Source organism: Papio anubis, chromosome 11, assembly GCF_008728515.1.
Source record: "Papio anubis isolate 15944 chromosome 11, Panubis1.0, whole genome shotgun sequence".
NCBI lineage: Eukaryota > Metazoa > Chordata > Mammalia > Primates > Cercopithecidae > Papio > Papio anubis.
Window position 1 is genome coordinate 70,386,255 of NC_044986.1, and position 25,308 is coordinate 70,411,562.

The 25,308-nt window shown below is 51.4% G+C and overlaps 1 protein-coding gene across 16 annotated transcripts in view; it reads right to left on the minus strand.

Moving 5' to 3' along the window:
• LOC116269450 (calcium/calmodulin-dependent protein kinase type II subunit gamma-like) overlaps positions 1-25,308 on the minus strand; it is a 53,284-nt gene that overhangs the window by 22,594 nt on the left and 5,382 nt on the right. For 14 of the 16 annotated variants that reach the window (XM_031652297.1, XM_031652296.1, XM_031652292.1 and 11 more), the window contains exons 3-10: positions 16,990-17,049; positions 9,427-9,481; positions 8,496-8,561; positions 5,510-5,582; positions 5,262-5,364; positions 4,417-4,500; positions 3,869-3,963; positions 3,103-3,225 (exon numbers count right to left, since the gene is read on the minus strand). In XM_031652297.1, the coding sequence (XP_031508157.1) occupies positions 3,103-3,225; positions 3,869-3,963; positions 4,417-4,500; positions 5,262-5,364; positions 5,510-5,582; positions 8,496-8,561; positions 9,427-9,481; positions 16,990-17,049 (659 nt within the window). The remainder of the gene's footprint in view (positions 1-3,102; positions 3,226-3,868; positions 3,964-4,416; positions 4,501-5,261; positions 5,365-5,509; positions 5,583-8,495; positions 8,562-9,426; positions 9,482-16,989; positions 17,050-25,308) is intronic. The other 2 variants (XM_031652298.1, XM_031652299.1) reach the window with 1 other exon arrangement.

Genomic DNA, 25,308 nt, shown 5'->3' on the forward strand with positions numbered 1-25,308 from the left:
CCTCCTCCTTGGTGTAAATTTCTCCAAAAGCAAAATGAGAGGTCATCAGCAAGAACCCCTTTCAGCTCAGACTCCCACTCAGAAAGCGATTTTCACCTGCCTCCACCCTAACAGGAGTCTCAGGGGGATCATGCCTCATGCCTGGGGTGGACCCCTTGCCCTTGGCTCAGGAGCTCCCTCTCTTTTTCTGCTATCCAAACCTTTGCTTCCCCAATTAGCCAGGATCTTCAACTCTTTTCCTTTGGACTAGATTCTTCTCCATAAATTATAGTTAAGCCTCTCCTTAAATTAAAAAAAAAAATTTTTTTTGAAACAGCATCTCACCCTGTTGCCCAGGCTAGGGTGCGGTAGCACAGTCATGGCTTATTGCAGCCTGCAACTCTCTAGGCTCAGGTGATTCTCTCATCTCAGCCTCCCAAGTAGCTAATTTAAAAAATTTTTTTGTAGAGATGGGGTTTTGCCATGTTGCCCAGGCTGGTCTCAAACTCCTGGGCTCAAGTGATCTACCCATCTTGGCTTCCCAAAGTGCTGGGGACTACAGGTGTGAGCCACCACGCCTTGCCAATATAATCTTTAAAAAGAATTTTTTTTTTTTAGAGGCAGAGTCTCCCTCTGTCACCCAGGCTGGAGTGCAGTGTCATGATCTTGGCTCACTGCAACCTCCACCTCTTGGGTTCTAGTGATTCTCATGCCTCAGCCTCCCAAGTAGCTGGGATTATAGGTGTGTACCAACATACCCAGCTAATTTTTTATATTTTTCATAGAGATGGGGTTTCACTATGTTGGCCAGGCTGGTCTCGAACTCCTGGCCTCAAGTGATCTGCCCGCCTTGGCCTCCCAAAGTGCTGGGATTACAGGTGTGAGCCTTACATTAAAAGCTCCCTCAGCCCATCCTAATCGAAGTAGCACCATTTATTTCCCACCTCACTGCCTAGCTCCCCATGCCCCTCCTCACCTTCACTCCCTCTTTGTCTCACTGAAAACAGGCTTCCATCTTTCTCTCCACTGTCTCAGTGAAATGATGAAACAATGGCATCTAATGGTCAGAGCCAGGGGATTCTTCCCCAACTTAATCAGGGACTCTTCTGCATCTGATTCCCGACGTTCCCTTACTGAGACCCCCTGTTTCTTAGTTTCTGGGTCTTCTGGAAGGTCTCACTCTCATTGTCCTTTGCTGGGCCCCCTAACTCTCCCTGTCATTTAAATGCTGGTGTGTAGTGGCCGTCTCGTCTCTACTACAGCAATACAAGCTCACCGTTAAGAACTCAACCAGCATAGGCACAGGCCCATCTATAGCATAGGAAGAGGCTATTTCTACAGCCTCACTACCAACTGCACAGAAATGACTACAACCTGGATTTCCAATTTTTAGCTTCTTTTCTAATCTCTAGGACCATATTTCTAACCACCCACTGGATGTGTCTGGCTGGAGGTTGCCAGACACCATACTCAGTAGGCACAAAATGAAAACCATCATCTTGTCTCACAAACAAGCTCCTCCTCTGGTTTTCTTCTGGGCCAATGAGGGTACAACTCTCTGCTCAGGGACCAACTTGAAACCTGGCCGTTCCCACAGATCCCTCTCTCTTCTTTGCTCCCCCAAATCCAACTGGAGAGAATTAAATCCTTTAGGTTCTCTCAAATATCTCTTGAATCTCAACACACTGCACCTTCCCCTATCCTTACCCTCCGCTGGGACCTCACCTGGTCTTGCTTAGACTATTATGACTATTAAAAAAGCCTCCTGAGCTCTCTGTCTCCAGCCCTTTTCTTTCAAAAATTTTCAATTCCCTTGTTTTTTTTTAAAGAGGTGGGGTCTGACCATCTTTCCCAGACTGGAGTACAAACACTATTCACAGGTGCAATCATAGCTCATTGCAGCCTCAAACTCCTGGGCTTATGATCCTCTTGCCTCAGCATCCCCAGTAGCTGAGACTATAGGCACGTGCCACCGTGCCTGGCAATTCATTTTTTATACAACTTTCAAAGTGTTCTTAAATGCAAATTTTGTTCCTTCTTTAAAACCCTTAAATGATTCCCTATGTTTCCAGAATAAAATCCAAACTCCTTAGGCAGAAACTTATATGTCAGGGAATCTTTTGCCTCATTCTCTTGCATTCTGATATTCGCAGCCTCATCGACAACCAAATAACTCAACATTCCTTTAATTCACCACACAGTTTCCCATAACCTCTTACCGTGCTGAACACTGCAGGTTAACGTTCTGAGGACCTCGTTATTTGCCAAGAACCAGGACAGGGGTGTCACCTCCTCCATGCAGCCTTCAGTAACCCCACTACCCACTAGGAACAGTAGGAGCTCCTGTACTCTCACTAGATTCTTGTACATACTTGTCACATTGTAACATGATTGCCTGTTTGAGTGCCTGTCTCCCTAGATGATCTTTGGGGGCAGGGACCATGCCTCATTCATCTTTGTATCTCCAGCACCCAGACGGTGACCAGCACCAAAGAGGTATTCAATAAACACAGAATGGACAGATAAATAATGCCTCGTGGTTGTCAAGATGCCTAACTTACCAAATCCTCTTTTTTGAAAGTAGACATTTCAGCTTGAAAGAATTGTGTATGAAAACAGAGTACGTCGCCCCAAACTGATAGCCTTAGGGGACTCTCCTAGGACTTCAGCACAGAAGCTTTATGCCTCACCTTCTATGCTTTTAATGACTCAGAGACCCCTTCTGTTGATTTGTTGGGTCTTGGTCCCTGTTCCATTGGAGTTGAGATCTGAGTATGAACCCCAGCTTGGGAATTCACTTTGGGTTTTGCTAGCTGCTTTCTATCACCAGCTACCTGGAGTCTGCAAGGGTCAACCTGATCCCTCATCTAAGAACAGAACCAATCCCAGTCTGACAGCCATGAGTAGGGGAGAGAGGAGTAGCGGCCCGCCAGCCCCCATCAGCCTCCCGAGTCTCCCTGGTGACATTTATTGACCCTGGCCCTCAACAGTCCTCTGCCCGCCTGCTCAGTTCTTGCTTGGGGCCCAGAATGAATCTCTGCTGGTAAGAGGGAGGAGGTGGTACCGAGGGCACATGGAGGGCTGACACCCCTGAGCTCCTTGGCCACTGGCAAAGATACTTACACAGACCCACGGGTGCTTGAGAGCCTGGTCAGCCGTGATGCGCTTTGCTGGGTTTATGGTCAGCATCTGGTTGATCAAGTTCTTGGCTTCAGGAGTTACCGTGTCCCATTCTGGTGATGGGAACTAAGGAGCAGGAACAGGGAGAAGAGGAATATGATATTGGTGAGCTTCACACCCTGAAACATTGGCTCTGTCTTCAACTCAACTCCTGTAATTGGGATACTCTGTGGTACCTAAAGCTGTGAACAGCAGAGTTGGAGAAGCCCTGGGGCTATCCCAGAACCCGTGTCAACTTAAAGACTGGGAAAGACAGACAGAACACTCATGGTTAGAACACCAGAATATCAGATCAGAGCAGGAAGGGGACTCCAACATTCTCTGGTTTAAGCCCAGCTCTCTACTTAGGAGGGAATGGAGGCTCAGCGATGTGTCCAAGGTGCCACTGCAGTGAAGGGAGTCTCCAGGCCTTCTGTCCCTGTGTTACATAGCACACCAATGAGGCTGCTCCATTCTTTGCAAGTAAAGATCAAAGGACTTTAGTGGGCTCCTCAGCTTTAGTTACAAAGAAGGCTGTGCAAAAGAAAGTTGCTCCCTGGGACATAGGGTGGCAAGAATTGGGCCCTGGATGCCCATCCCTGGGTCCTCAAAGTCCCCTGACACCCCCTGTATCACGTGACACACTAAACAAGCCTGCTCCCTTGGACAAAGCCCGAGGAGCAGGACATCTGCCCTTCCTGGCCTGGCTGCCCGGCTCTCTGGTCCTTACATCATAGGCTCCAGCCTTGATCTGCTGATACAGCTTGTGCTGATCCTCATCCCAGAAGGGAGGATAGCCCACCAGGAGGATATACAGGATGACCCCTACGAGACAGAACACACAGGTCATGGGGGTCAGTCGCCTACTTCCCTGAGGAACCAAGAAAAGCCATGCAGGGCTCAGAGCCACCTAGAAAGGCAGGGGCCATACCAGAGACAGAAGTGGATGCCAGCCAATAATGCTATGCTACCAGCCCCTCCTGCTATGCCTCACACTTCACGTCACCAAGTCACACCAGGGATTTCTTTAGGCACAACCCATCCTCTAGGGCGTGGGCAAATCCCTCTCCAAGAAGGATACAATGTCATCCCAGAAGCACTCAGGGAGGAGAGTGTGATGGGAACGGCCATCCCAGGGGCACTAGAGCAAACACTGTAATTTCACATACACCAGGCATGTATGTGTGACCCGCAAGGAATAGCGATGCCTCTTTCTTGCCATCATCGGAAGTTAAGGGCCCTTAACAGCGAAAAGCTGAGAGCGTGGAATGGGCTTACCGCAGGCCCAGATATCCACAGGTTTTCCATAGGGATCTTTCCTCAAGACCTCAGGGGACAAGTAACCTGGGGTTCCAGCAAAACCTGTAGCAGAAGAGAGGGCAGAGGCATACTGAACCCACTTTCTCTCTCGTTAAATCCACACCAATCATTTCCCCCAAGTCCCTTCTCATTCCTGCTGCTTTTGCTACATAAGCACTCAGCACATGGGCAGCAAGAGCTGACAGGCTGGGCTTCTTGTAATGCCTGGAGCCTGAACCAGAGGACAAAGCCGTATGCCTACCAGGAACTCCAGCTCCTTCCCAGAGGCAGCAAGAAAGCAGTGCTGACAACAGCTAGACTTGCTGTAATGAGTCATGTAGGGCCAAGAGAGATCTCTGCACCCTCCCACCCTCTGCCAGTCTCTGAGGAGGCCAGGACCATTAAGGGTCTGGCTTCTAGTTCGTCACTTTGGGAGGCCAAGGCGGGCAGATTTGAGACGGAGTCTTGCTCTGTCGCCCAGGCTGGAGTGCAGTGGCCGGATCTCAGCTCACTGCAAGCTCCGCCTCCCGGGTTTACGACATTCTCCTGCCTCAGCCTCCCGAGTAGCTGGGACTACAGGTGCCCGCCACCTCGCCCGGCTAGTTTTTTATATTTTTTTAGTAGAGACGGGGTTTCACCGTGTTAGCCAGGATGGTCTCGATCTCCTGACCTCGTGATCTGCCCATCTCGGCCTCCCAAAGTGCTGGGATTACAGGCTTGAGCCACCGCGCCCAGCCTTGGCTTCTAGTTCTAATAGAGGAAGGCCGATCAGGAAGAGGAGGAAGGGCGGGGGCTGCATTCTGGGAAGACAGGGTTACCCTTACCAAACCAAGCCTGCTGCTCTCCCTGTACTTCGATGGCTAGGCCAAAATCAGCCAGCTTGACAGCGGCACCCTTGCATTTACTCGCCAGCAGCAGGTTCTCAGGCTGCAGAAGGAACAGAGAGAACCTTGTGAGCACCCACCCTGCAGCCCAGAGGGAGCCTAGTTTGGACCTACGCAGTACCACTATCTGGCACCAGGTGGCGCCAACACTTCATAAGCAAAGGCAAGGAGGGGGGCCTGGGTAGTACCTTCAGGTCCCTGTGGACGATGTCATGCTGGTGGATGTGGTTAACACTCTCCAGAATCTGATGTATACAGTGGCTAAAAAAGCAGAAGGAAAACAAATGTTAGTGCAGGGTTAAACCACCTCATCCACAACCACACGCTGCAGACTAAGGCATGTGACAAGGGGCCATGGATTCACAGAGAATCACTTAACAGCCACTGGAACCTTAGACTCTGCACATCATCTTGGTCAACCTATTTAAAGAAAGAGGAAACCAAGGCCCAGGAAGATTCAATGGTTTCTCTAGGATCACCACTAGAATGGGTTCACCTCACCCCCTTTTGACTGGAAAGGTCTAACACAACCAATTCATTTCCAAGAGATCAGGAGACAGTCCAGAATGCTGAGGAAGATGAGACCATCCAACTCCTTCCTTCTTTCTCTTTCTCCATATAGTAACTTTGTTCTTGGAGAAAAGGTTTGTGCTGGTAACTTAGGAAGGAGAGCCCAACTAAACAACCTAAGCTACTTTGAGGGTGGGTGCACTCATTCATTCCCCTAAATGTTTACTGAGTGCCTAGGATATGAAGATGGACAAGACCCAACAGCTGCCCTGAGGTTTGGCACCCAGTAACGCAGCTAAAACAAGTATCTAGATGCCTTTAAGAAACAATTTACTTGAGAGCTTCCAAACAGGGCGCTTGAGGAGCACTTCTGATGATTTTGCATAGAGAAAAAAACCCAAAGTTACATTATTTTATTTATTATTTTATTTTTGAGACAGGGTCTCACTCTGTTGCCTGGGTTAGAGTGCAATGTCGTGAACACAGCTCACTGCAGCCTTGACCTCCTGGGCTCAAGCAATCCTCCCACTTCAGCCTCCCCAGTAGGCTGGGACCACAAGCATGAACCACTGTGCCCAGCTAATTTTTGTAGTTTTTGTAGAGACAAGGTCTCACCATGTTGCCCAGGCTGGTCTCAAACTCCCGAGCTCAAGTGATCCACTCACCTTGGCCTCTTAGTGTTGGGATTACAGATGTGAGCCACTGCGCCCAGCCACAGTCACACACGTAAATCAGACTGTCCACATTGCAAACCATCCTGCCATCCCTGTCATCAAACTCCTGGCAGGGAGTGGGGGCAGTCTAGAGCAATGGTTTTCAACTGGGAATGAATTTGCCCCCCGCCCCCACCAGGGGACATTTGGCAATGCCTGGAGAAATTTCTGGTTGTCACAACTGGAGGAGGGATGCCCCCCAGCATTTGGGGGGCAGAGGCCAAGGATGCTTCTAAATGTCTGCCACAATGCACAGGAGAGGCCTCACAGCAAGGAAGTACCTGGCCTAAAACGTTAGTAGCATCAAGGCTGAGGCACTTGGCCTAGAGCATAGACCCCTGTCATCAGGTACTATCTGGTATACTGAGCATGTCTGCAGAGCATCCCGGTGTATTGGGCTGGGTGGCCTGAACTTACTATTCCTAAAATCTGATGCTGGGGATCCCACAAGAACCAAGAGGTCGTACTGGGTCCCTGGGGGCTGAAACTCGGGCCTCTCCATAGGACACAGCCCAAGAGTGGGCCACAGAAACTTTAAGACTGAGCTATAGAGGCGAATCTCCACAGAGATGTATAATTAGAACAGAGCCGGGCTAGCAGGGAGCGCCTTCTGGCCAAAAATGGCAAAAGTGCGAAGTGTCCCAGCAGAGCCAGGCCAAGCCCACTGGTACAGTCACCCCCCTCAGGGCCCCCTCCCTACAGCTCTCCCTCCTCCCCGCAGGCTCCCTGAGCCATCACTGCCTCCTCTGTCTCAGAGCCTGGTCCTCCCCTGCTGGCACTGGAATTCATCTCCCCACTTGAGAATTCTTCCCGAGGCTGAAGCATCTGAAGTTGATCAGCAAACATTGGCCTCTCAGGGTTGAGAAATTCGTGAGGAAGCTGCACTCCCCCACTCTACAGAGGCAGCCAGAGCTGCCACATAAGCCAGATAAGCTGCAGGCAGGATGATCAAAACCAGGTTGTAGGGACATCATCGTCCGAGAAAAGCGAGGCTGGGGGAAGAGCCAAGGCGGGAAAGGCAGGCTGAACAGGCGCCTCAGAGTGTGGGTGAGGGAGGCACCAGGGATTCCAGGGAGGGCAGAGGCTGAGGTATGTGGCCAGGGAATGGTCCTCAAGTTGCAGGAGCCCCACGGCAAGGCCGGTCATGGTGGTCTAGGGACAAGGTGACAGAGGCTGAAAGTTCCCGGGGCTCTCTGGTTGTATTATTACCTAGAACTCTCCACTCCCTCAGGATAGAAATCATGTTTTCTGCACCTCTGCATCATGCCAGAGCCTCAGCACAGTGATTTGAGAACACTAGAATTTGTCAAAGGAAAGAAAAGGGCAGAGGGGGACATTGGGCATTGTGGCGAGCATACAGTAGTGCAAAAAGAAGTATTTCTGGGGTCACAGGGTAAAGGAGACTTGGAAAAGCTTTGTAAAACATTCATCTGGAAGTGATTGTTTGGGTGTGAGGGGAAGGGGACGTAGTCTCGCTCTGTTACGCAGACTGGAGTGCAATGGCATGATCTTAGCTCACTGCAACCTTCGCCTCGCAGGTTCAAGTGATTCTCCTGCCTCAGCTGCCCAAGTAGCTGGGATTACAGGCGCACACCACTACACCCAGCTAATTTTTTTGTATTTTTAGTAGAGACAGAGTTTCACTATGTTGCCCCGGCTGGGCTTCAACTCCTGACCTCAAGTGATCCAACTGCCTCGGCCTCCCAAAGTGCTGGGATTACAGGCATGAGCCACTGCGCCTGGTTAAGAAGTGTTGAATTTTTAACTTCTAATATCACCCACAGTATGTAGCCCTAGCCCAGGTCAACAGAATCTTTCTCCAGACAAGAGCTATTCTTATCTTCCCCAAAGACTATTCAAACAGGCACAATGCTGGCCCCCAAAGGTGGCCAAAACTTACTTCAGTCCTAAACTCCAGAGCTACACTTGAACTCTCAGGCCCTCATCCTACCTGGCATCTGCTTCACTGTAGTACTCTCTGGCCACAATGTCTTCAAACAGCTCCCCGCCGGTAACACTGCAACCAATGGGAAGAAGAGGGTCAGAGGTGGAAAGGGTCCCTTGACCAACCCCAATGTCCAAGAAGAAACAGGGTCACCCTGTAGAATGGCTTTCAGAGAAATCCCAACTCCCCATGCATTTCATGTGAGACCTCAGAACACACTCGATCCTTCAGTGACACCCGGATTCTCCTTGAGGTATCATGGGCCCTCCCTCCCTTCTGGACATTTCTTTTTCCAAAATCCACAGATTCACTAATAGGCAGAGATGAAGATACAGGGATCTAAGAGAAAACAGTCAACCTACCCCAAAAGTCACAGCTTTGAGACCAACATAAACACTAAAATATCACTGCCCAGGAAGGACAGAGCTACTACTGAAGTTGAAGAGTAATGAGACCAATGACACAGACCCAACCCTGAGAATCCTGGAGAGGAGTGTCCAGGAGGTGAAGAGCCACTTTTAAGACATTAAACCACAACCAGCATGGAGGAGAGACCCAATCCAATGGAGCCTGGTTTCCGACTAATGAAAGCTACCTCTGATTTCTCAGGATTTTTAAGGTCATGCAAAGAGCTGTATTTTATTTCTTCACTAAGGACAGCACACAGAAACAAGACAAAGGCATCTGCGCAAGGTGTGCTGCTGAACAGAAGTGCGAGAGGAACGCTGTCCTGGGATTCAGAGCCCTGGGGGGACGCTGGGGGAACATGGAGACCCCCTTGGTGGGGGCAGCAATCTGCCCCAGTCAAATCCTTTCTCTCGGACCAAGGAGGGGGCCCTGGGCAGAGGCTGGAGAGCCTGTTTAGGCCTCTTCCTGAGCCTTCATTTTGAGCCAGCTGGAGGGAAAGGCCCCCACACCCTCAGAAAGTGGCACTTACAGGTCAAACACGAGGTAGTGAAACCCTTCTTCAGAAATACTGTCATGGAGGCGCACTGCAAGAGAGGAGATGGGGACAGAGATTAACAGAGAGAAAACTCGGAAATCCTGGGCTTCTCCTCCTCAGTAGCCCCACCCCTGCCCCATCCTGTCAGGCTCATGGGGCTCTCCAGAAGGAGCAGCGTGGGGAAGTGGCGACGTGCCCAGTGCCCCCCAGTGCAAAGCTACACAGCCTGGGAGCCAGAGTCTGGCGCTCTGGTTGCCACCTCAGACTCAGGCAAGAGAGAAAAGCTTCATGGCTAAGAAGTCAAGATGGAGAGAAGCCGGAACCTTCCCAGAGGGCTGGTCTCCGAGAAGGTGGTCCTGGGATATGATGCACGATGGTGAGATGCAGCGTGAGCAGCACCTAGCAATGTTGACAGCAGGGGACAACAATGACCAGATGGGAAAGCCAGAGAGCTCTTCCAGAGCAGTAAATGGGAGCAGAACTAAGGGGAGGGGAAGAAGGTGGAAAGGCAGAGCTCAGCAGGAAGGCACGTGGTGCAGGATAATGGATGGCGAGCCTGGAAGGCCACGCACACATTCAGGCAATGACGACAGTAACAGTTTATTAAGTGCTTTCTATGCCAGGCCTTGTGCTAGGCTCTTGCATACATTACTGATTCTGCAAGCATTTATTGAGTGCCTACTGTGTGCTGGACCCCATGCTAGGTAGTGGGATTCAGGAGGAACAGACACAGTGCCTGCCTTTGAGGAGTTTATTATTCCTTTCGACCAGCTGAGATGAATGTTATTCCCATTCTATAGATGAGGGCACCAGAGGCTCAGGGACATAAAGGCCAAAGAGCTTCTAAGTGGTGGGTCAAGATGTGAATCCAGTGCTACCTGACCCCAAAGACTGTGGTCTACACCACTGCTTCCCGTAAGAAACATGGGGCAGCCCCCATATCCAGGCAACAAAGCCCTGGCATCCAAAAGAAAGACCACTTACAAATGTCCCTAAAGCAGCATCGCAGACAGGTCTGGGAGGGCGCCGCAGGAAGAAGACTCGGGCGACGCACCAGCTGCGAGAAAAGGCTGGCAGGCGGAATCCCTCCCCGCTCCCCGCCTCCAAAGCTCTTGGGCAAAAAACCAACCTGAAGTCTTCTGAGGTCTCCTCTTCAAGTTTCTGCCCACAAAGCCACCTCTGGGTTAAATGCCAACCCCTGAGCATCATTCTAATGCAGACACAACTCCGCTTTGGCTGACTATCCCGTCCCTCCCCTCACCTGAACTCTCTTGATGGGGAACCTCTGTTCCAAAGGCCTCCCTCGGTTTGACCTTTGCTCCAAGCCTTGGCAGTTACAGGCGTACCTCATGGAGCACTTCAGGAATGGCCTGACACCAAACTAACTGGTTCAGTGCTGGGAGACAAAGAAATGGCCATGTCTCTTCCTGGGTGGGCCCTGGCTGCTTCCGTTTCCAGTGTCATACGTTTCCTCAGGGCTGAGGTGCTTCCCTTTGTCCCCTCCCCACGAAGCAAGATCATTCAGAAAGCAAAATATACAACCCAGCCGGCGCAGTCCCGAGGCACTGACCTATAGCCCTCTTGTTCTCCTCCCTTGATGACTGAGGACTGCGAAGCCTGCCAGGGCTGGAGCCAGGGCCTCAAGACTGTTTCCGCCTCCCATTACCTACACTACCTGATCTGATCTAGTGACTCAAACCCCAAAATCCCATCCCAATCTCAGTATTTCTGCGAACAGGATCAAAGGCAGGTGATACTTCCAATATTCTTCCTCCTTAAAACATTCTCTCCTGGGTAAACAAGATGCTTCCCTAGGCCTGTAGATGACAGAGGGGGCTTTTAGGACAGGAGGAAGGAGCCAGCACCAGGCCCCTGCCTTCCTCCCATAAAAACTAGCCTGGGCACACTCCATATACACTCCATCAAGTGCTCTAGAAGTCCTGCCACTGCCTCCGTCCCACTCACTTGCGCACCTCTGGTCTAGGTCGGTGCCTCACGCTGAGTCTCGCTGCAGCTGCTGCTCCCTCGCTTCCAAAAGGACTTTCCACTTAATTAAAAATTTGCTATTAAAAAGCATTAAAGTGTGTAATACAAATAATCTCCTGGAAATCAGCTGTCCCAGAAGCTACAGACCAGCTCCATTAGGGAGGTGACTAACAGCAGCAGCATGGGGAGCTAACGGGACAGCAGGTGTGATGCTGACAATCATCTCAGAGAAGTGGAGCCGCTCAGCTCTGCCTGGGCCTGGCGCTGAGCCCTCCCTCAGCCAGAGCCCCACCCCATGCCCAGCATCACCCCATGCCCCACACCACCCTGCCCCCACCCAGCACAGCAAGGCCAAGAACAGGGCAAGAAGTGCAGGCACCCAGGCCTCTGCCTAGACATGGAGTCATTGGCGTCTGCCCTTCTCCAGGAAGGCCACACACAGAGCCCAGGTGGGAGGAAGCCGGGGAAGGGAATTAGAAGAGAGGAGCAGCAAAGGAAGACTAATCCTTCCAGGCCACCCAGCGGAGAGAACAGCTTTGATGTGTGCCCCAGAGCAAGGCGCCCGCCAAGACAAGGAGGGATGGAGGAAGCCGTATCTGAATAAGACTGCTATCGATATTTTTTTAATTTGTAAAGAAATTAACAGGGCACTGAAGACAAGAGGAGAAATGACTGTGCCATTCTAAATGCCTACTTAGCAACAGCAGATTCATTCTTTCTTTTTTTTTAAGAGTCAGGGTCTCACTATGTTGCCCAGGCTGGGCTAGAGATCCTGGTCTTGAGCCATCTCCTGTCTCAGCCTCCTGAGAGGCTGCGACTACAGCTGTGAGCTACTGCACCCCATTAGATTCTGATAATAACAATCTAAATCTAAGAACTAACACTTAGTTGAGCTGTCCCTGTGTGCCGGTGTTGTTCCATGGGCTCCACGTGCATTACTGTATTGAACCCTCACATCAACTGCGCAGGGTAGCTACTTACATATAAATAACCCCATCTGATAGGAGAGGAAACTGAGGCTCCATAAGAAACCTGCCCAAAATCACACAAAGCGGCGGAACCTGGACTTGAATCCAAGACAAACCAACATCAAGATTCCTGATATTGCAGAGTTGCTTGGGAGTCACCTTCTCAAACTCTTAGGCAAAGGAACTCTAATCTGTCCCCCCCTACCCCTGGCCATTCTGACTGGCTTGACAATGTCCACTGGGCAGCTACCCTGGAGCAGGCGAGGCTGTACATGCTACGAATGTGGCCGTGAAGAAGAGGAGCCGGCCCTGCCACCTGGAGCTGCCAGGCGAAGAGGGAAGACAGGCTTTAAACCAGCAATTACACAAATGCGTAACTAAGCACAACTGTATCATGCTGTGAGGCAGGAGCAGAGGGACTATGGATGCGTAGAATAAAATAATCTGACACCCAGCCTGTTCCAGAGTAAAGACAGAGCATGAAGGCCAACAAGGGCCAGGCCACGTCCATCGACAAGACGTGGGGAAAGGAGTATAAAAGCATTTACTGCATTTCAGCAACAAACCTAATTGCTGTTCTTTAAAAACCATAAAAGACAGAACAGGCCAAAACACCTACAAACCTTTACTTGATATTTCATGTCTTCAAGGACTGAGATAGCCACAACCCAAATGTTGTGGCTATTTCCAATTCTTTAAAAACCACCCAACAATATGCCACATTTTAACTAACAAATCTTTCTCCAAAAAGCACTGAAAAAGTGTTGCTGTTAAAAATATCTGCAGCAATAACACAGTGGGAAGGAGGTCCTGTTGCCATGGGGGCTTGTGGGGGACTGAGCTGCCCCCCAAGAGTTTGCTGTGGCAGGGCTCCCCCCACCCCCACCCTGGGGGCAGGGATGTAGGAACTGCACAGTCATGATTCAATGTTTCTTTCTTTTTATTTGCAACTGTTTCTTTGCTACACTTACTGTTAGCTGAATGGGTATTAGGCTCAAGGGTAAATGGTCAAGCTTGAAAAACTTGTGAACTGAGTCGAGGCTGGGGGTCTTGAAGAGATCACTTCTAGGGGCTGGAATCTCCGTTTTCATCATCTCCCTCCTAGCCTCCTTTCCTGGCTGAACCCTTTCATAACAACTCCACAAAGGGACCCAGATAACAAAACAGAGGCAGGCACAGAGGAGTTAAATAACTTGCCAGAGGTCACAGCTACTAATTAGCAAATCCCAGATTCAACCCCCAAATCTGGATGCGACTCCAAAGCTGCAAACATTGGCTTCTCCAAGTGTAGACCAGCATGCGGACCAGTAGCATGAGCATCAGCTGGAGACTCAAGTCCTACCCCAGACCCCCTGAATCGGAATCTGAATTTTAACATGATCCCTGGTGAGTCATAAGCACATAAAAGTTTGAGAAGTGCTGCTCTAAACCACGATGCTAGACTATGATCAAAACTGCTGGGGCAGCTCAGCACGAAGGAAGACAGAGTCTATTCATTACAGGGCTTGAGAGCAGGGAGCAGGCAGATCACAGGTAGAACAGACTTCATTCAGACCTCAGACTTCACACCAGCGTCTCCTCCACTCAGCTCCCCACTGCTGGCCACACTCCCAGCACCGTTTGGAGTTCGGCAGTGTGCCTTCCACCCAACAGGCATTTTGTTGTTTGTTTGTTTGTTTTTAATTAATAAACTTTATTTTCAAAGCAGTTTTAGGTTCACAGCAAAATTGAGCGGAAAGTACAGGGTGTTCCCAAATACCCAAGAGAGAGCGTTCCAAAATACCCCATGTCCCCCCACCACACACAGCCTCCCCTACCATCAACACCTCCCACTGGAGTGGTAGATTTGTTACCATCTATGAACCCACATTGACTCATCATCACCTATAAGTCCAGAGTTTACATCAGGGTTCACCACTCTTCCAACAGGCTTTTAACTCCTGGGACAGAACATCTAGCTATTAAGGGGAAACAGCATGGCTGGCCCCTAGCACCAAATGCCCCATCTGAATTCAGTGCCTCCGAGTCTGACCGCAGCCGGGGCTGACCACGTGCTCTCTGCTCTAGCTTCCTCGACTGTGCACTGCTCTTGGGCTGGCCCGTTTGTTTCCCTTTGGGATGGAGTTCAAGAGGCCAGAGCCAAAAGGGTCACAGTTCTGAAGGGCAGCGCAGTGGAGAGAGGAGAGGAATAGTGAATTAGGGGCACAAAATTGCCTCCTCTCCTGCCACAAGCCAGGTCCAGATCCATGGCAACCGCAGCCTCCTGGACCTGCAGCTCCGCCACATCTCCAAGAGCCCTGGTTCCCACCGGATGCTGGAGCTCCCAGGACACAGTCCTGACTCCCATTTCCCTCTGCCCACCCTCAACCCCAGAATCGGTCCTCGGACCAACCTCCTTAGGACCTGGGAGCAGTCATGAAATGGAAGCACAGTTCTAGGAAATCAGAGGCCAACATAGTGACTGTGCCCGACCTGGCCTCTGAGCAGACGGCCAGGATAGATGGTCTCCGCCTGCCTCCATTCTGAGCCCAGGGCAGATGGTGAAAGGAAACGGCTACCAAATGAAGTGAAGTCTAAGAGGTAAAAAAGTATGTATTTAATTCTAGAAATAAATAAAAAGACGCCTAGGGCTTTTTTCTGCTAGAATTCTATTTTGTCCTTCCTGTTAATTTCTCAATTGTCTTCATTATACCCTGACCCGTCCGTGGTCAACCCACCTTCGTCGCGGGTGATGCGGACGTGGTTCTGCCTCCCGCATCATTGACCCCTAGCTGCTGTTCTCCTGCCTACATGAAGTCAGATTATCACTGCTGTACCAGTTGGTCACAAGGAGCATAAAAGGAAGTTACCTTCCTCAGATATTGAGACCCAGGTCTGGAACATCAAAATGCTTCTGGGCTTATGGGTGGCTTTAGTCACGCACACGCTTTTTCTTCCTGTTCTGGAACTTCTAGGTCAGAGGTCACAAGCTTGCAAGGCCTGCAGGGGCCCAGGTGGGCAATGCAAATGTGAGCTCATAGTGGGTGACAAGGATGGTGGCCAGCGGGCTGCAGGGGCAGTCACTGCTCCCCACAGCTCCTTCTCGCCATGCAAGGTGGGGACTCAGCAGAGCTGAGCCTTCTGACTGGAAAGGCAAGGGAATAGATTTTTTTTCTTCAAAATGTGAAATCTCATTTTTAAATATTGGCAAATAATAAAAATATTTTTAGACCACTGAGCCAGCCAAGCAAAACATGCCTGAATCCATGACTGCTGTTCTAGGTGTTACCCTCTGTGGGCCCTCTCCTACCCAGGGCAACACGTCAGTCCCCAGTGCGCTATTTTCAGGTAAAGGCCTAACCTCAGAGACCACCTAGGAGCTCCAGTAGTTCTGAGGCCAGGAACCCACCAGCTGAGAGGTGCTGGCTCTGCAGAACACACTGCATCAGGCAGAGCCGATCGCCACGAGCCACGCCAATCTGCTTCGGGTGTAATCCAAGCTGCTGATTGCCATCCACAAAGCCCTGCACAGCTGACGTTCTGACTACCTCAGAGCTGCTCCTCTCCCAGAGGGCTAGAGCAGGACCTCAGCCTTTCCCTGACAGAGCTCACTTTGAGTGTTCTAGCCCGAGACCTAGGAAGCCAGGGGCTGGGTAGCTCTGAAGGAAGCATTAGGCTTCAGCAAGTCACCTCACAGCCCTGGCCGCCAACAGAGCAGAGCAGGTGGCCTCCGGGGCACGGTGGGAGCCCTGATATTTAGGCCATGCCTGAGGAGCACAGAACACGTGTTGTCTTTTGTGATGACTCAGGGCTTTTAGGGAAAACCTAGGAGATGCTCCTTGCTCTGCCTCAAGTCAACACTGGGGCTTCTGCTCAGACACTGCAGCCAGCCCAGTTTCTGTCCCTTCTGCAAGGAGCACCAAATCAGGGCCAACGCTTTTGGCAAAGACGGTTTCAGCTGAACAAAGTAAAACTGAGCCAGAGTGGGTTGAGGCAGGCAAACATCCTCAGGCTTTAGCACAACCAACAATGTTCTCTTGTCCCCCAAGTCAGGGTGGGAGCAGGGAGAAATCCTCTTTTTTCTCCTTCCCCATCTGAGTGGTTCCTGCCATCCCTTCTCCAGAGAAGCCAGGCGAGGGGGCAGCTTGCTTTCCTGGCTCTGGGGAATACAAATGGGAGCACCATGGAAACCCCCAGAGTGTGCAGGACACTGCAGCAGGAACAAAACTCTTTCAGGTCCACAAACAAAATCCTGACCCTTTCATGAGGGCTGTGGATGGCCCCTGGTGAGGGATGCTGGCAGGCTAGGAGCCCGGAACCTCACACGCTGAGGACCCTGGACCTCAGCCCAAAGACAGAAGGAGAAAGGGAAGAAATAGCGTCTGAAACCTATTCTGATGCCTCACACCCCAGCCCTGAGAAGGTGCCGCAGTGATGCAGATACTCAGGTCTCTAAACTAGAATGCCCCAGAATTCTGAGACACAGTTGCTATCCTGCTCATGTAAAAACAGACACCAGGTGAAGGTCCACAGACAGAGGTGATCCCACACACAAAAGCAGTGGATATCTGTTCTCCCTGCTTCTACAAAATACCCACAAAATGCTCCATGACCAGGCACTCACCGATGTTTGGATGTTTCAGAAGTCGACATATCCGAGCCTCACGTTCTAGTTTCTGGTGATCTAAAAGCAGAAGAGAAAAAATAAAAGCCATCAACCATCCATTCTCCTTGTGGTCACCTTGTTACTCATATTCCTTCAGTTCTTAGGTACTAACTATGCACTTGTAATGATTTGCTGAAGTAATGCAGCAAGTCATGGCAATCCTGGAGACAGCTTCTTTTCCCTTCATTTTAGGTCTCACTCTGTCCCTCAGGCAGGAGTGTAGTGGCATGATCGCAGCCTCAAACTCCTGGGCTCAAGTGATCCTCCTACCTCAGCTCCTGAATAGCTGGAACTATAGGTGACAGCCACCAGGCCTGGGCCAGATAGTTGTGACCACCTTTTCCAGATGAGGAAATGAGCCAGTGAGCAGCAGAGCTGGGATGTGAATCCAGGTCTTCAACTAAAACTCTGGCGCTCTTTCCACCACAACAGGGTTTCAGTGGCCTAGGGTGTCCAGAATCTCTTTTATTTTTTTCTTTTTGAGACAGAGTCTCATTCTGTTGCCCAGGCTGGGGTGCAGTGATGCCATCTCAGCTCACTGCAACCTTCGCCCCCTGGGTTCAAGCAATTCTCCTGCCTCAGCCTCCCAAGTAGCTGGGATTACAGGCACACACCACCATGCCTGGATAATTTCTATACTTTTAGTAGAGACGGAGTTTCACCATGTTGGCCAGGTTGGTCTCGAACTCCTGACCTCAGGTGATCTACCCGCCTCGGCCTCCCAAAATGTTGGGATTACAGGCATGAGCCACCGCACCTGGCCCAGAATCTCTTTCTTGTTAAGAATACTAATAATAGCTAAGTTATACTGAGCACCTAATACATACTTGGCACTGGCTAGGGGTTTTGCATATATTCTCTACATAGTCCTGATGGCAAGCCTGAAACATAATGATGCTGATAATAAAGAGGTTGATGATCAAGATAATGATGACTTAAAATAATAATAGCTAACATTTATTGAGAGCTTACTTCTACACCAGGCAGCTGCCTCTTTTAATTTATCCTCATAACAACTCTAGGAGGTTGGCATTAGTATGATGCCCATTTTATAGAAAGAGAAACCAGGACACAAATCCTGCTTCTCCCCAGGGTCCTCTTGGCCACCACTGCTGTGAGCTTTGACCTCTTCACATTCAGACGCCAGGATTACTCGGTTTTGGTGGAATAACCAGAAATCCACAAGTCCCCAGATCCAAGTGAGCTGCGTGGGTCAATTCCTTCCACAGGAAGGCAGAGCTCCAGTACGTGGGAAGAGAGGATGCTACTCACAGCACGGAGGCCTCACAGCCCTCCCTCACTGTCCTTCCCTCTTTCTACTTGCTGAAATCCTGCCAAAAGTCACCTCCTTCATGAAGTCTTCCCTGCTCCTCTCGGTAGACTGTGACTTCTCCCTCCTACTCCACCCCCCCAATTTCCCAATGCACTTCTCACGATTCTCACATCATATATTACATCAGTTATCTTTCAGTTGCAAGCTCTTCGAAGGGCGGGGGTACCTTTCCGGGTAGTGCTTTCTAGAGTTCTTTCTGTAAACAGGGGCTTAATAAGGGTTCACCAATAACCACAGTAGTAGCCATAACAATCGCTTACTGAGCATTGACTACGTATCAGGCAGAGGCATGGATTACCATATTTCATACCTACAGAAACTCTGTGAAGTAGGGATCTGATTAGCTCCATTATATTACTGAGGAAACAGGTTTAAAAAGAGAGTAATCTGCCTAAGGTAACACGGACAGGCAGTGATGCAGGTGATCTGAGCCTAGAACCCTCTTTCTCCACCCCTGTACTATTATGGCCAGATAAAGAATGGTGAGAGTTGAGTTAAGACTCCAGGCTTTGGAGGGGGTCCAAAAGGAAGAGAGTCCAGTTCACCCCGAATTATCCAGGCCCGGGCACGCGCCTCCACATCCATAGCTGCCAAGCTATTCCTGTCTCCCTGCCTCTACCCTAAACAGCAAAAAGCCTCTGTAAATCTTCCCATGGCCCGCACAATGATCCCATCAGGTGAATGCTATGATTGTCCACATTTCCAGATGATGAAAGAAACGGAGGCCCAGGGAAGTTAAGTAACTTGCCCAAGATCCCACAGCAGGAAAGAGATAGAACTGAGATTCAAACCCAGGCCTGTCAGTTTGAGATAATGTAGGGATTATGGACTAGAAGAAATTCACATTTATTGTTTCACTAACCAAACCCAGCTTTGTCCTAAACTTTCCCTCTAGCAACAGCTCTACTTTGTGGAAGGAGGTGGGGACAGACAGAGATTAGTTCCTACTGCCCAGCTAATCCGTCCCAGCTGCCCAAAGATCTGGGTCAGACCTTCCTTCCTGTCCCTGGGTTCAGCATGATCACCGACCAGGATGCAGCCAGGAGAACCCCAAGTCACTCCCAACTCCCAGATCACCTGGCATCCCCTGGTCCCAGGCACAGGGATGTGGCCAGTGACCTCCAGAAGCAGGCACTCAAGGAGGCTGTAACAGCCTCGCCTGGTGGCTGCGGGGCTTGCTTCTTCCAGATCTGGCAGGATGTTGACATGACCCCACCTTCCTTCCATCCCTGGACTTGAGATGGAGCTACCAAGCTAGCCAGCCCCAAAGCTACACACCCACAGCCCTCTCTCTGGGCACACATCTCACCACCCTCCAGTCCATAACTCTCGAGCTTCGTTGCCTGGGCAGGTGCAGGAGAACAGCATCTTGCAATGCGGAGGTGGCAGCTGAGGGAAGGCCCAGAAGATTAATGTTTATCTCCTTCCTTAAGTCTCTTACTAGCTAATGGTTACAGTCCCACAACAGCAACAGCACTAAAAATAAGGGCACGATGATTTACCGGTGACTTCGAGTGGAGAGGAGACACAAAGACTCAGGCTCCCAACTCCTCAAAGGAGCTGCCCAGCATCCAGAGGGTCCTTGTTGGCCTCTTAGTTCAGCCTTAACTCCAAGGAGCTGAGCCCTGTGTTCCCGGCAAGGCCCAGGTCTTCTCTGAACCCCAGGACCGCACCTTGATCCTCATTCTGATTCTAAACTGTGGAGTATGGCAATTAACAACACATCGGTTTTGGAGTCAGACAGCCCTGGACTGAGCTCAACACTGCCACATCCGGCAAGCTATTAAACCCACCCGAGCTTCATTCATTCCTTCAAGAAATATTTATCATGGCTGGTCACGGTAGGTCAATCCCAGTACTTTGGGAGGCCAAGGTGGGTGGATCACTTGAGGTCAGGAGTTCAAGACCAGCCTGGCCAACATGGTAAAACCCCATCTCTACTAAAAATACAAAATTTAGCCAGACATCCTCACTGGAACCCAGGAGGTGGAGGCTGTAGTGAGCCAAGATTGGGCCACTGCACTCCAGCTTGGGTGACAGAGCGAGACTCTGTCTCAAAAAAAAAAAAAAAGAAATATTTACTGAGGCCTACTATATGACAGGCAGTATTCGAGATGCTAGGAAGACAGTGGTGAACAAAACAGACAAAAATCCCTGCCCTCATGGAGCTGACACTCTAGTGGATTGTATGTGGGGGAGGGACAGACAATAAGAAAACTCAATGGCACATTAGATGTCACAGCAAGTGCTGCGTAGAAAAAGCAGAGAAAGCGGGGAGTGTAGATTTAAGTAGGGCAGTCCAGGAAAGCCTCAGTAAGGAGGTGACATTTGATTAGGACCCAAAGGAGGTGAGACAGTGAGCCAGGCACCTTATCCTGGGAAAGAGGTTCCTCACTTCTTTTTTTTTAAGACTGAGTCTCGCTCTGTCGCCCAGACTAGAGTGCAGTGGCACGATCTCGGCTCACTACAAGCTCCGCCTCCCGGGTTCACGCCATTCTCCTGCCTCAGCCTCCCGAGTAGCTGGGACTACAGGCACCCACCACTATGCCTGGCTAATTTTTTTGTATTTTTTAGTAGAGATGGGGTTTCACTGTGTTCGCTAGGATGGTCTCCATCTTCTGACCTCGTGATCCGCCCGCCTCAGCCTCCCAAAGTGCTGGGATTATAGGCCTGAGCCACTGTGTCCAGCCAAGAGGCTCCTCACTTCTAAAATGGAGCCAGCAAGATCTGAGGTTTAACTGAGGTGGTACAGGTCAAGAGTTTTGCATAAGGTCTGGCATATAGCTCCTTTCCAAGGGCCCAGTGAGAAGCTTGACAGGGTCTCCTGGGCTGGGCCTGTGGCCACAGCTATCACCAGAGACACTGTGAATGGGACCCACTGTCCCAGGCAGATACAGGGTCTGCAACACAGCAACTAAGCCCTCCTGCCTGGCTTCTGGGCTCCCCACATGGTCCTCCATTGCAGTCCTGGGGGTGGAGTGTCCTTCCCTGTTTTGGTGGGGCCCACCAGTGTCTACAGTCTGCAGGTGACAGGCAGCAACAGGGGCTCCTCAGAGAGAGGGGAACACCGCAGGATGTGCCACTGTCTGCTTCCCTCCTCTTCCTCGCAGCCGTGGCGCCCTGCCATCCACAAGCTCTCCTCAATGAACAGAGGTTTCTGCCTGCCACGCTCTCCCCGTTCCTGCCGCCATGCACTGCCCGGCCACCACCCAGCCTCTCCAGCTGTTGTCTCCTATCTCTTCCCCTGACACTTCCTGTCCTGTAGTCACCTCCAGGGCTGCCCCACAGCTGCAAAAAAGCAGAGGGTCCACCCCAGCAGCAGCGGTAGCAGAGGGGTTCCAGGATGGAGTAGTGGTTTCTAGATCATCTTTCCCAATGGCAAGGGCATCCCAGCTGGACGCAGCATCCCCAACCCCAAAAAGGGCGAGGCCACTGAATGGGCTTGGTCTATAGTGGGAGGGCCCTGGCTCAGTATCCCAAGGTGCTGCAAAGGTCTCCCTGGAGACACCCCTCCTTGCAGTGACCACTAGGGAGATGCTCAGACCTTCCAAGGTGGACCCTCCTCCACCCACCTTTCTACCAGGCTCATCCCCGCCCCTCCCACAGCCCAGCCCCCCCTTCCTGTTTGACAACAGCCACTTCCCGCTTTTGCACAGGGCCACTTCCTGCCTGCCTGTGTGCTACTGCCATGGAGAGACCCACCCCTGCCGGCCTTCAGCCCAGCTCCAACCACAGCCCTCTGCAGGTTTTCCCCAACATGAGCAGAGGTAGCAACAGGAGCAGAAAGCAGAAGCGGCTCCAGCCCTTCCCCAGCAGCCTGCCCAGGCCAGAGTGGTCTGAGCCGAGGCCAGAGCTAGGCCCTGGGAAACAAGGATCCTAGAAACCCAGCCTCTCCCGCCTTCTGCCCAAGTGCTTCAGGACTTGGTCCAAGGCTCCACGATTCACAGGAAGGGTAGCAAGAAGTGACCAGATGCACCGAGCGATGCAGAAAAGAGGAAGCAGATAGGGAGGTGATAGCGTGCAGCCAAGGGGTGCACCAAGCCTGCCCTTGAACCACCTCCCCCTCTGGCCTGAAGACAGAAGCCTACTCCAATGCCCTTTCCTTCCTCTGCCAGGTCAGGGGACCAGGGAGGGTTGGCCACAGACTCTCCATGGCTCTCTCAGAGACGGGCCTGCTTGACTTAGAGACATTTTCCTAAAAAAAAAAAAAAAACCACACAAATGACAGCACTAAGATCCTGCTGCCACCTAAACATACAACCCTCTGTACGTGGGAAAGGATGCACATTCCTACTCTGACTGAGGGCTCTCCCAAGTTCCAATCTCAAAGGCATTCTTAATTTTGCAAACGGCATTTTGCAGGTCTGTGCCTGTGACCCCAAACATGGATGTGAGAAGCTTCCTGCAGCCCCACTGATTTCAGGGCTTGATGGGAGGCAGCCTCACTTGCTGCCCTCCTGAGTGCCCCTCATCTTCTTTCCAAGCAACAGAGGCTCCTGTCTGGCCCCCTTGGGGTCACTCTGAGCAGAAACAAGGACACGGCAGGGATTTGGTGTCATAATCCACCTTCCCCAGCTGCTTATGCACAGCCCTGGGCCTGGGGCACTGACCAGTGGGATTCCCAAGCCACAATCCCACCGACCTCATCCTGACACTGCGATGCCACATCCCTCCCTCTTTGAATCTCACTCTAAAGGTGCAAAGAGTCTCCAATTAAAAGCAAAGTCCATCCACCACGCAGGAGCAGGACCACGGCTTCTAATGCCCTCACCCGTGTACACCTGGTGACTAGCTGGGGGATGTGATACAGAGGGACGGGGCCTGAAATGTGCCCATGTGAACCCCCAAGGCTCTGTGCATGTACCCAGCATCCTCCCCTTATCTTCAGTCCTTACGCAGTTTTAACTTGGTGACACAAAGACCTGAGCCCCACTTTGGCCTCTGGATCTCAAGGCAAGGGAAGCTCTAAGGAGGGAGAGAGGCTCCAAAAAATGCCCTACAGCGAAAAGGCCCTAAATCAGCTTTGACGGAGAAAATCCCCAAGGGGTCACTAGCAAGCCCCAAGAAGGCAAGGCTCTGCCTGGGGACACTCTGGCTGCTCTCAAGGGCCAGAAAAGGGTCAGCCATCGTGTTCTCCATGGCCCCCGGCAGGGCTCCTGGTGCCTGCAGCCTTTGCCCACTGTTTTGGTGACATTTCCTTCATGGTAACCAGCCCCAAGTAAAACATCCCAGGAAGCAGCCCCTAAAAATAGCTCCTCCCAGGGCAGCAGCAAGCAGGGGGGAGGGGAAAGAAAGGGAGGAGAAAAGAGGGGAGCAGATGGGAAGCTGCGGCTGCTGCTGATAGGGCCCAGGAAGCGGAGATGGTGTTGGGGAGGAGTGGCTGGAAATCTCCCCACCGCACAGCCCAGAGAGGTGGGTACAGATGGGAATGGGGCCTCAGCCAGCAACGAGGAGGGATTTGCTCCACCAGGCTTGGAGCTTGGGGCTTAGATGGAGAGGTGTGAGGTGATATGCCAAGATTCATCACAGGAACAAAGTATCCAGAACCTGTGTTTTAAAGAAAGGCGCCAAGGAGTGGGTGGAGGCCACACGGACTAAGGATGCTGGGTCTGAGCCCTGGCAAAGTCACAGGCACCTGCAGTGCAAAAAAAAAAAAAAAAAGACCCCAGACAAAGCTTTTGTGCCTTGGTTTCCCCAGCAGTCCTGCGGCAGATCTGTCTGGCCATGGGCAGATGACAAAGGGGCTCTGCAGAGAGGCATTCAAGAGGTGCAAAGTGCCCATGTCCTCCTGTCACCACCCTTTTGGCACCCATGGGATCAGGCCCTTGTTGGTCTGCCAAAGCTGTTCAGAGAGCAGCAAGCATAGAGATGGGAGCAGGAATGGTCACACACAGCCTCCCCTTCCCTGTCTCCAGCCTCAGCAGAGAATGGGGTCAGCCACACACCTCTAGGGTTTCAGCACAGCTTCTAACAAGGGTATGGTGACAAGGGACCAGAGGAAGCAGCAGGAAGAAGGCAGGGGCCTCCCTGATGGGACAGGGTAACCTTCCCACCTCCATCCCCACACCGTGATGCAGCACCCCAAGTCACTCTGAGAAGGCAGGTGGGAGGGGAGGGGGACAGGCCAGTGTTGTGTGCGCTAAGGCCCCCAGCTCAACGTGACCATGTGACAAAAGCCGCCCGGCAGAAGCCTTCGCACAGAAGGACCTGCAGTCGGCTTCCATCCCTTCAGGAGAGAAGGTAGAGGCGTTCCATCACCGATATGCAGGATGCCCATTTTTCTGTTTACAGAAATTGGCCTGTTTTACCCGCAGGGGGAAGGCATGGTTTTGCACACAGCCTCCTTAAATGCTTCCTCGAGGCCGGTGTTCCAGTGCTGTGTGGATTTCTCTTCCTTCTCCTACTCCCTGCATTGCTGCTTCCTCCTCCCTTCTCTTCCCCTCACTTCACCCAGATCCTTAACAGGAAAGTCTCACTGGGAGATACCACAGGGGACACAAATGTCATGGGGGCTACTCAGGCCAACACTAAGGGGGCGGGGATTCTCAGCTGGCACCATCCAGGGGATCCCATTTCAGTCCCCAGGGCCAGCTGGACCCAGAAAGGGACAGCCTTTACCCTTCTGGTGGCCAACATGCCACAACCCAGCTTGCCGCAGCCTCAGACACAGACACCCCAATCCGGAGGCCCAGAACGAGGCCCCTAATCACAGAACAGCCCATGTGCACAGATGGCCACATAGCAACAGACACACAATCTGGAGAAGGCTGGGCCAAGGTGTGTCTGTTGAATTCCAGAGGGCATGGCAAGAGCAACTGTTGTTGCAGATTTTAGGTGGCATCTCTTAAAGAGTGGCTCATGCTTCACCTGCATGAAATTCACTGGAGCATGTGTTAAAAATGCAGATTCTGCAGCCCCACCCTAGACTTTCTAAAGCAGAATCT